Source organism: Ischnura elegans, chromosome 5 (assembly GCF_921293095.1).
Source record: "Ischnura elegans chromosome 5, ioIscEleg1.1, whole genome shotgun sequence".
NCBI lineage: Eukaryota > Metazoa > Arthropoda > Insecta > Odonata > Coenagrionidae > Ischnura > Ischnura elegans.
The window spans coordinates 47,542,080-47,553,423 of NC_060250.1; the positions used below are offsets into that span (position 1 = coordinate 47,542,080).

General features: G+C 41.3%; 1 protein-coding gene across 1 annotated transcript in view; it reads left to right on the forward strand.

Annotated features, from left to right (window-relative positions):
• Nucleotides 1–5,192, forward strand: part of LOC124158823 (probable G-protein coupled receptor Mth-like 3) — a 37,905-nt gene extending 32,713 nt beyond the window's left edge. The window contains exons 5-6 of the mRNA XM_046534168.1: nucleotides 4,420–4,582; nucleotides 4,667–5,192. Coding sequence (XP_046390124.1) covers nucleotides 4,420–4,582; nucleotides 4,667–4,892 — 389 coding nt within the window. The 3' untranslated portion in view covers nucleotides 4,893–5,192. The remainder of the gene's footprint in view (nucleotides 1–4,419; nucleotides 4,583–4,666) is intronic.
• Nucleotides 5,193–11,344: the final 6,152 nt, after the last annotated feature.

The following is an 11,344-nucleotide window of genomic DNA, read 5'->3' on the forward strand; positions in this document are numbered from 1 at the left end:
GACAAATATTATTGGTAATTTCAATAATAAAAATTTGCCTTGTTTTCACATAAAGCTAGTGAAATATGTGTTCTTTCTATGATATTTTGTTCATTATATTAAAGAGATATAACATGGCACTCTCTTTGATTTCTTTGTTATTCCATGGTGATCAATGATTAAGTTCCCAAGACACAACACTCTGAAGTATCTCGGGACGAAAGGACAACACCAGTTGTACTGTTGGAGTGGACGTTTATTTGCTCTTTCAGATGACACTCGATACAAGTACAATTCCCGCACACCTCGGGACACAACCCTCACAACCCGCCATGACGCTTAGCTCCCCCGCCGCACGCTCCCGATAGGTGGCTCCACCAGTGCGGCAAACCGTTAACCGCCACTTCCAAAATAGTCCCTTACACAACACTCCTTCCCAACTCCGATAAAAAAAAGAGAGAAAGAAAAAAAAAGTCCCCACACCCAGTACACAAATACAACACATAAAAAGAACATTTCCTGATCCACCGTTAACACACACATCTACCATCTTCGAGGGTCGCTGGCATCAGGATATTTGGTGGCTCACATGTCTTCAAAGTAGCCACTGGTACCTGCCACATAGTATTGAGTATTTAATTTTTCTTTTCTTAATTAGCCACAGCGCACACAGTAATTATAAAAGGTTATAAACAATTTACCAGTAAAATAGCATGGATTTCACTCATAACTATAACGATAATAACAAACTAACTGGCATGGCCTATTGCTTGCAATAGGTAAGATTTATTTACAAGTTAAGCCTCCTTGGGGGGACAATTTCTCTTTTGCTTCTCCGGGGCATTGTGACTGGTCCCTGAGGTATATCAGGGGAGACTTGTAGGGGTACGCTCCCTGATGAGCCAAAACTTTGATTAAGGTTTGTTCCATTTGATGATTCATTGGGAAATAATGGTTGGCGTTTCTTCCCCCATGAGGCTGGTAGCTTATAACTGTCTGAAATTCCCCAACTCGTCCCTTCTTTGAGCTTGGTGGAGTTTTACTGGGGTCTAAACTTTCGCATTTGGTCCACATGCACTAGCCGCTCCCCATTTTGTAGGTGGACCCTGAAGGTAGCTTTGCTTACCTCAGCTATGACTTTCCCTCTTAGGAATTTGGTGACACCCCCCTTAGGATATCGCACTAAAACCTCCTCGGACAATTTAAAACTAGGAAAGCCTGCTTTGTTCTCTCCCCTATAGTTCTGGGATTGGGGCACAGAGGTGGGATTGAGAAATGACAACATTGTACGTGGGGGGCGTTTCAACACTAGGGATGCCGGGGTGACACCTGTCACTGAACATGGTGTGTCCCGGTATTCCATTAAAAAGTTTGTCAGGTGATGTTCTACCGTGGAGCGAGACTGGTTTGAGATATCCCCCCTCAGGTGAGCCTTCAATGTATCTAATTACTGCTTCCCTAGGTTTTCCTTTACAGTACGCTCACCCCGTTCCGCAAGCCCGTTTGAGGTAGGATGGTAAGGGGGACTTTTAGAAACTTTGATTCCATTTTTTGAGCAAAATGCCACAAACTCTCCAGACTGTAATGGGGGCCCATTATCGGTCACTATTTCCTGTGGAATCCCAAATATTGCCATGACGCTCCTTAGTTTGTCGATAGTACTCTGCGCGTTGGTACACTCCATAACCCACGCTTCAATCCACCTTGATAAGCTGTCCACGAGGATTAAAATGTCATGCCCTTGGAAAGATAAAAAAATCCAAATGTACCCGCTCCTAGGGCTGTGTAGATTCTTTCCAGGGTATTAGATAATTCCTTTTGGAGACATTTGCTTGGGTGGCTTGACATGTTTCACAGCTGGAAACTAAATGCTCTATGTCCTTATCGAGTTCAGGCCACCATACATAGGATCTGGCAAACAGCTTCATTCGCACTGTCCCAACATGCTGATCATGCAACATTTCTAAGACCTGTCCCCTTAGTGTGGCCGGTACTATGACTCTGTTTCCCCAGCACAGACATCCCTCAGTGACTGATAAGTCATTTTTCCGCATGAAATATGGGCGCAACCCTTCCTCACAGTGGTTTGTCCACCCTTCTTGGGTGTTTTGCAAAACTTTCTGTAGGACCTAGTCCTTAGCGGAGTGATTCCGTACGTCTTAACTACTCAAGGACCCTCCCACATGAAAAACACATACCATGTCCCCTGTTTTTTCATTTGGCAGGGGTAACCGTGAAAGCATGTCTGCATTTTCCACACTTTTCCTATAAAGCACCTGATAGTCGTTCCCTGCTAAAATGAGTGCCCATCTCTGCAGTCTAGCTGCTGCTAGGGTAGGGATCCCCACCTTAGGCCCCAAGATCCTCTTTAGCGCCTGTGCATCTGTGACTATGGAGAACTTTTGCCCGTATAAAAATTTGTGAAACTTCCGAACTCCGAAGATCACTGCCAGAGCTTCTCGTTCAACTTGGGCGTAATTCTTTTCTGCTGGGGTTAAGATTGCTGATGCACACATTATAGGCTTCTCTATTCCCTCAATTTCATGACATAATATCGCCCCCACTCCGTATGGGGAAGCATCTGTTACCAGAATTAATGGCAAATGGGGTTGATAGAGTGTCAGAAGACAGTTTGACTGCAACAAGCGCTTGCTCTCAAGAAATGCTAACTCTTGCTCCCTGGACCATTTAAACTGCACGTTCTTCACGATACCTTCCTCATCAATGACGTGGCCCAAATAATCTATGCTTGGCCTAAAAAACTGACATTTACCCACATTAACTCGGATACCATAGTTTTTCAACTGCTCCAGCACTACAAAGGTTCTCTCTTGGCACTCAGACAGTGTCCTCCCTGCAATGACCACGTCATCGATGTAACAATACACTCCTTCCAATCCCTGCAGGACGGAGTCCATTATGGACTGGAAAATGCTGGGTGCACTAGCAACCCCATATGGGAGCCTGTGGACTTTGTAAAGACCAAAAATTGTGTTGACAACCATAGGAGCCTTCGATTCCTCTGATAGTTCTAGTTGCATAAATGCTTGGCTCAAATCTAGGGTTACAAACACCTTCCCTCCCGATAAGCTTGTGAGAACTACGTCCAACCTTGGAAGTGGATATTGATCCCTCTCTATAACTGTGTTGACGGTATTTTTGTAGTCAATACAGAGACGAAGATCGCCGTTTTTCTTGGGCATCACGACTAAGGGGCTCGCTCACTCCGAATGCCTTAAGGGCTCGAAAATCCCAATATCTACTAGCTTGTCTATCTCAGATTTTACTGTCTCTGATCTTTAAGGGGACATGATAAGCCTTCCTCAAAATAGGCACAACCCCTTGTTTTATCTTTGTGTGTGTCGATAATCGGTAGCACTCCCATGTCCCAACTGGGCAAGAGTCAGGACTGTGGGCTCGTCCGCAGCGCCAAAAAGCTGAAGAGCCCTTTCTCCCCACACTCCTACCCGCAGCCTGGCGCGATGAGATAACGTCTATGGACTTTGGATGACTAGGTGGGCGCAACACAATAGACTGAGATTCAGCCAGCACCAATTCCTGCACCAGGATGCAAGCGGTATCAAAGGACAACTCAGTTTCCAGGATCATCCTCCGCTGGGCGTACTCAGAGGATATGCCGCATATAAGGCGGCCACGGAGGGCCTCGTCCCAAAAAGGTTTTGAAATCACACGTCGAGGCCCGTTTACGCAACTCGACGATGTATGCCGAGAGGCTCTCATGCGGCAATTGGTCCCTCTTATAGAACCGCATCCTTTCTGCGATCACCAGTTTTTTCGGCTGAAAATGAGCCGATAGCGTGGCCACTAGTTGCGTGAAAGTTTTAGTCACTGGTTTCTCCGGATCCAACAAATTCTTCAACACGCCATACGTCTCGGGCCGGATTAACGTAATAAACAAAGGAACGTTCTTTTCCTCCTTCACATCATTGATGATCAGAAAATGTTCCAAAAGTTCAACGTACGAGGAAAATTCCTCCTTCCCGGCAACAAACTCACCGACGTGACCTATCATTTTTCTGTTCGTACACACGTTTCGCGATTTTCCTCGTCGCCACTGAAGTATCTCGGGACGAAAGGACAACACCAGTTGTACTGTTGGAGTGGACGTTTATTTGCTCTTTCAGATGACGCTCGATACAAGTACAATTCCCGCACACCTCGGGACACAACCCTCACAACCCGCCATGACGCTTAGCTCCCCCGCCGCACGCTCCCGATAGGTGGCTCCACCAGTGCGGCAAATCGTTAACCGCCACTTCCAAAATAGTCCCTTACACTACACACTCCAAACTCAAGTGTCTCAAATTACCCCAATTTCCAATTGGATGCCTTCAAATTATGCCTTTTGACGAACAAAATAATTAACAGCGCATTTACTGTAGGATCCAATGGACTTTAAACCTACTCTTTTTCTTTCAGCTCGGAGTAGCAGAATAGCATATTTCAACGCTCCTGTTGGTGTGCTCGTCATCTGCAACATTATTTTGTTTGCTTTGACAGCATTCAATATTTACAAAGTGAATCGAGAAACTTCAATCTTACAGAGAGGGTCGTCATCAAGAAATAGAGAAGATAAAATCAGGTATTTTATTGAGCCAATTTCAAGCATTCACTTTAAAGTAATAATTTCCATTGCTCTTGCTGAACTGATTGTTGTTTGTTGCAGGATGAAGCTGTACATAAAACTGTCTGTGGTTATGGGTGCTAGCTGGGTTCTGGAAATCGCTTCATACATTGCAGGAGTCTCAAAATGCATTTGGCTCCTCACAGACACAGTGAATACATTGCAAGGTGTCTTCATCTTCCTGATATTTGTCTGCAAAAGAAACGTCAAAGAAATCATGAGAAAGAGATATAAGAAACTAATAAATAAACTCAGGAATGTCTTCTGAATGCCCAGTGATCATGGATCTGGCAATCTGGAGCCTGATGTTGAACAGTCAGGTAGTTCCAGAAGTGTAGAGACAGCATCATCCAGTTTGCCGTCATTGGAGTTGACAACCCAAGTATATCGAAATCCTTCCTAATGCAATATTTTTGAGCTAGTGATTTTTCACTCCGTGGTCTAGGCGAGATTAAAAGGCTTAAGTTCCTAGGCATTATGCCTTGAGACATTCATTGTTTTGTGCCAAGTTGGACCCAAACTGCAGAGAAGAAAACATGAGGAGTGATGGGAGTTGCTGGTTACATCACAGGTTGATTTCCCTGGCTTCCCAATTTATTGGCCAATCCATTGGATATTGGATTGTGGACCCACTGACACACACCAATTTCTAGCCCAATCTCCGTTTCACAATATTGGGCACAATTTCTTTGCCAATCTAGATTTTAGAACGGGTTCTATTTTCTCGAGGCCAATCTCCAATCAGAACTCAGTCTTGTCGACTCCTAGTGGCCAAAACTAGAAGCTCTTTGCAAAACATTTCACCTCGGAATTTTAATATCGTATATAAAAACTTTAGAAGCATAGCAACCCATGAAATAGCTCAAATAATTAATATGTACTTTGAGAGAATATAAATTCACAAACATCAACTGTCTAAAGTGGGTAATTCGGAAATAACATTTCGGATATTTAATGAATAAAAACGTCGTGTTTCTCCTTGATAGCGTCTATATTTTGCTTATTTTACCAATATTAAACTATTTTTCATTATTTGAGCGCTAAAGTTTCGGGTGAAAGTCCCTATTGATGACACAATCTCTGTTTATTCGATGAACATATTCCAGCCAAAGCGAGCCGCTACGTTATCTTGGCTCACCTATGAGATCACAATATTGCCTATCTCTCATCATTCAAGGAACTCACCCGAATGAAATTTCAAGCAATGCGAGAATATCTTTGCAGCCCCTCGAAATAGTTATTAAATTTACACATATTATGCCACCTCCCATTTTGTAGTTCATTGGCAATCAATCTGCGTTTTGAGATGCTCTTTTGTCATTTTGTGTTATGTTGCGTTCTCTAGCGGGATATTAGAACACTATAACGGCCAATATTGGTGTAAATATTGGTACGTGTCGTACGATGCGTAAAGCCCAATATTTTAACCAATATTGCGCGCCGATTTATTGGCCAATAAATTGGAAAGTGTCATACGGGCTTAAGGCTGTGGCATCCCATCAACTTTCTGAGTTTTGCTCTCTCTTGTGTGACTCATGTATGGTCAGTAGTCACGTCATTCCACCTTCATCCTCCATTGCTTCTCCATTCAGGCTTGATATGTGTTGTGGGCAGCAATCCTAATGTAAAGCCTAGAATTTGAATAGATCTCTTTATTGCCTTGGCTGCACCTTCAGAGAGACATCATGAGTTCCTGGCAAAAGGACATTCAGGGCTGCTGAATTCTGGGCTGTATATTATGGAGCAGCTGTGTACTTTTCTTACTGCCCTAGTTTCCTACTAGTCTATGGCTTTGGTTCTCATTTCAACTTCTAGATCAATTCGGGAAATCAACCCATGCAACTGGAAACCCAGGAGGACTCTCATACCAGAAAGGCATGGAAACTTTCAGTAGTGTAGAACATCTGTACACAATAATTGGCACTTCAATGCCTGCAAATGTTATGCATAACAGGTCTCCTGCTTGTCCAAGAAATGCCACTTTCAGCACAGCACAATGGATGTGAAAGCTCATTGATAGATTAATGGTGACTAACGGCAGTCATTGCACTGCTGTATAATTATGTGGGCATATTATGGGCCTGGATGAGGATTATGTGCAGGTTGTACAGATGTTCTTATGGACACAATTATTAAAGCTACAATAAAATGAGCGTGTTGTTTTTGTATAATTTCTATTCCATGGTATATCCTCCTTCTGCACTTCATTGAGACCCAAGTTTTCTCCCAAGTAAAACATCTCAGCAACAGGAAAGTTGAAAATACCGACAGCCCACCCTCAATTAAAGGTACAGACATCTACCTTATGCTTTCTAGTCTACATCAACTAATGCAATCAACTAATGAAACCTAAAAAAATCTAAAAAATTCAAATTTTTCATGGACAAATTGGAAAACACTTCTTAATTTTGTCATATTACATGCAAGAGAAGGCATATTTTTAAATGCTTGCCTAAATTTTAATCAGGAAAATAACAAGTATGTACCATTAGTGTCGTGTAAGAATCTATTCTTATATTTTAATATAGTTAATGTAGGGACTTGGAATGTGAGGGCAATGATGATGGTGTAGAAGTGGAGAAAGGAAGGATAGATATCTTAGGATTATGTGAGGATGGGGGAATATTGTAGTGATGGGTACAGAGTCATATATAGTGGTGGTGAGGAAAGTTAACGTGGAGTAGCTGTAGTATGAAATGGGAAGATGGGTATAGGCATATGGTAGGTATAGATCAGGTAAGCCATAGAAATTGTGGCAGAAATTGAAGCATGTCCTACCACCCTCATGGTGGTTCAAGTTTACATGCTCACTGGTAATCATAGGGAAGAAGAAGTAGATGAGGTGTATGAACAGCTCGAGGAAATAAGAAGGGACAGAAAGTTAAAGAAAACAGCTGTTTGCCTGGAGAATTTTTCAGGAGAAACAAGTTACTCGTCACAAACACTCGGTTCAATAATCATGAAGGGCGGAGGCACACATGGAAAAGTGCAGGTGAGATGGGGAGATATCAGATAGACTATATCATGGTAAGACGGAGGTTTAGGAATAGTGTGAAAAACTTGTGCGGCTTTCCTGCAGCGGATGCGGATTGAGACCACAACCTAATGTTCATGAAATGCAACGTAAGATTTAAAACACTTATGAAAGTTAGGAAGGCAAAGAAATGACATGTAGAAGCTCTGAAGGGGAGTATGAGGAGAGAATATCAGGAACTTGTGGGAAACAGTATTCTGGAGATTGAAAGTACACAGACTGTAGGGGAAAGATGGGATAAAATTAAAACTGTCATAGGCAAAGCGACCGAGGAGTCAATTGGCTACGTTGGCATTAAAAGGATATAGCCATAGATAACGTAGGAAGTGATAAAAGAAATGGAGGAGAGGAGAAATTGGAAGAACGTGGACACAGAGCAGAGAAAAAGAATGTATAGGGAACTAAATAATTGATTACGACGTGTAACTAAGGGGACAAGGTAGGCTTGGTTGAAAATACAGTTTTATGAAATGGTTAAGTTTCAAAAAGAAGGAGAGGTAGGCACATTGTACACGAAAGTTAGGTTGCTATTGAGTGGCAAAAGAGGGCAAGCAATACCTAAAACTAAGGCTAAAGATGGAAGGATGCTGACCAAGGGAGAAGAGGTACAGAGTAGATGGAAGGGAAGACTGACTTTAGAGGATGAAAGTGCAGTGGAGAAGGATAATCTTGGGCCGGGGATATTAGATGCGGAGATCGAGAGAGCCCTATGTGATTTGATGAAGACTAGGAAAGCAGTGTGCGTGGACAATATCCCACGTGAGCTTCTGAAGAGTCTAGGGAGGGATGGTAAGAATAGGTTTTTCGAACTAGCGCACAGGATCTATGATGACGAATGTTGGCCAGAGGATAACATGAAGACGGTTCTATTTCCACTACCGAAAGAGAAGAAAGCTGTAGAATTCGGAGATTATAGGACTATTAGCCTAATATCGCACATGGAAAAAGTGGTACTGAGGAAATTGAACAGACAGATTGAGGCGAGGGAAAACAAGTATTTGGGCGAATATCAGTTTGGTTTTAGAAAGGGGAAGTCAACTCGTGATGCAGTAGCGATAATGAGGCCCCTGGTTTAGAGGAAATTGGAATATGACCAGGATGTGTATGCCTGCTTTGTAGATTTTGAAAAAGCACTTGATAGAGTGAACTGGGTAAGTTAATGGACATCTCAAGAAAATAGGTGAAGATTGGAGGGATAGGCAACTGATTCGTTATCAGTACATGGCCCAGACTGCACAAGTGATGGTAGTGGATGGAGAAACTGGAGGGGCAAGTATTGGCCAAGGTGTGAGGCAAGGCTTTCCTCTATCGCCACTGCTTTTTAACATGTATGCCCAAGGCCGTAGCCAGAAAATATTTTTTTGGGAGGATTTTATGGAATGGTAGACACACATAAAATTATTTTAATAAGTTACATAAAATAGCGTATACACTTAAATATACATATTTATTATAAACCCTTAAAGTAAAATATAAACATATTATTATAATATTAAATTTATCCTTCTAGCTTTCTTTGTAGCGAATAAATTAATTACTTCCTTGGTGTCGATGTCAATTCTGCGGTGGATTAACATCAAAGCCAAACCATTTAGTCTATCTTGGCCTGTAGTTTCTTAAATAAGTTTTGAGACGCTTTAGAGAAGAGAAAGTCCTCTCAGGAGTACATGTGGAAACAGGCAGTGTTGCCAGGATCTTTAGAAGTTTGCGCATATTTGGGAATAACCCCTCATTGCATTTTCTGAGAGCTTCAATGATAAGTACCTGTCAAGGTCGGGCGACCTATTTCAGACTCTTCTGCTATTTCATCCGCCACATGTCTAATTAAGCATTTACAAAGCCCCATTCCAAGTATTTTTTTATAGATCTCAAAGTTACGACGGTTATTCTGTATTATGCAACACAGAGATGGTATTAAAATATTGAGAGATGATAATGTGACTTGTTATTTTGAAATCTTGACGTAAACTGATCAATGAAATCATCCAAATGTGGAATCATTATAGTAATTATAAAATAAATATCAGGGTCTTTTGTGTTGTAGTTCGCCCCATGCTCCTGGTGGGCTGTTGTTCACGGAATTTTCATTTCCTCGTTAACAGTTCTGAGCAAGTTCTCCGCGTTCTTGAAAAGTTCAGCAAATTTGTTATCAACATTTTGATGAACATCTTCAATAGTCTTAATAATTACATCGACATGTTGTAAAGCCACTGCCAAATCGCATAAGGGAGATTGAAGTATTCTACACAGTGACAGTGTGTAAGGGAACAACATTCCCAAGCAACATAATCTTACAACAAAATCACTTGCAATGACTGTTCTTAGAAAAGAATCAGCCTTTGAAGATGTTTCAAAATCCATGTCAGTGCATCAGTCGTCCAGTGTATCAACAATTGCTTTATAGATTTCTTTAAATCTTAACAACCCATCGGGTCTCGCACATTGCCTTAAGGCTTTTCCATTGCGTTTCGGGGAAGTTTTTTCCATATTCTGTTTTAGGCACTTAGTTCGTTTTGCCGAGGACTTGATAAAACTTCTAATCGATTTTATGATTTCAATAGCAATTCGATTCAATTTCGAATAGGCTGAACATAGCAAGAGTGACCCAAAGACAAATTCAGCCAAATTCAAGCTACCGTGAACGTACAGGGCTTCTGGATGTTACTCACGAATTACTGCCTGCACCCCTTTAAAACTTCCCTTCGTCGATGAAGCTCAATCATATCCTTGCCCGATCAAATACAATGTACTCCTAAAGATTTCAATTCAGATAATATTGCATTAGCTAAATATTTTCCTGTTGTATTTTCAACTGTGACAAAAGTTAAGATATCTTAACGCAGGATAAATCTACTCGTCTTTCCACTCGGTATGTCTCAAATTGACGTATATTCTTGTTGGGAAATAGTAGTAGTTTCATCAATAAGGACTGTAAAATAAACTTAGCAGAATTTAAGGCTTGCACAATTTTTCCTGTACTATTTCTCCACAAATTGATATAATTTCATTTTGTTTGGTCGGGCTTAGGTAGGTAGTGTTTAACGTTATATTTTCCATGTGCTTTATCAAATTTGAGTCTCCCCATCTGCTCCTCATCCGTAATGCCCCGTTCACATTAAGCCGATGTCCCACGGTCAAATTTGCGTCAAAATATTTTGATCAAAATTTGATGCAACTGACGCGCACCCTGTCCCACGGTCAAAATTTTGTCCAACTGGATTTTGGTCCTATCGTTTGTACAAATCACCGATTTGTACAAATGGATAGGACAGGTTCTAAATTTTCATCCAATTGGATGAAACCAACCAATCACAGGGCCTTTGACAAAAAAGCATCGCCAAGCGCTGACACACAGGCCAAATACGTTAAACTTATTTATCGTCTGCATGAGTATTTTAATTAATAATTATGTATATTATGGACACCAAAATAAACTTTGTTGTATTCCACACAGTATGCATTAAAAACCCAACCGGTTTCCACCTTTTCAGGTCGTTATCTTAATCGTAAACCTCTAGATAAGGACCTGAAAAGATCGAAACCGGTTGAGTTTTTTCATTAGTATTGTATGGAATACTAAAAGGTTTAGTTTTAAATTTATAATATCACCATACCACGAAGTGAATTCACAAAACATTATTTCAAATATATATATACGTTCGTGATCGTCTATTTCATCGCCTGGT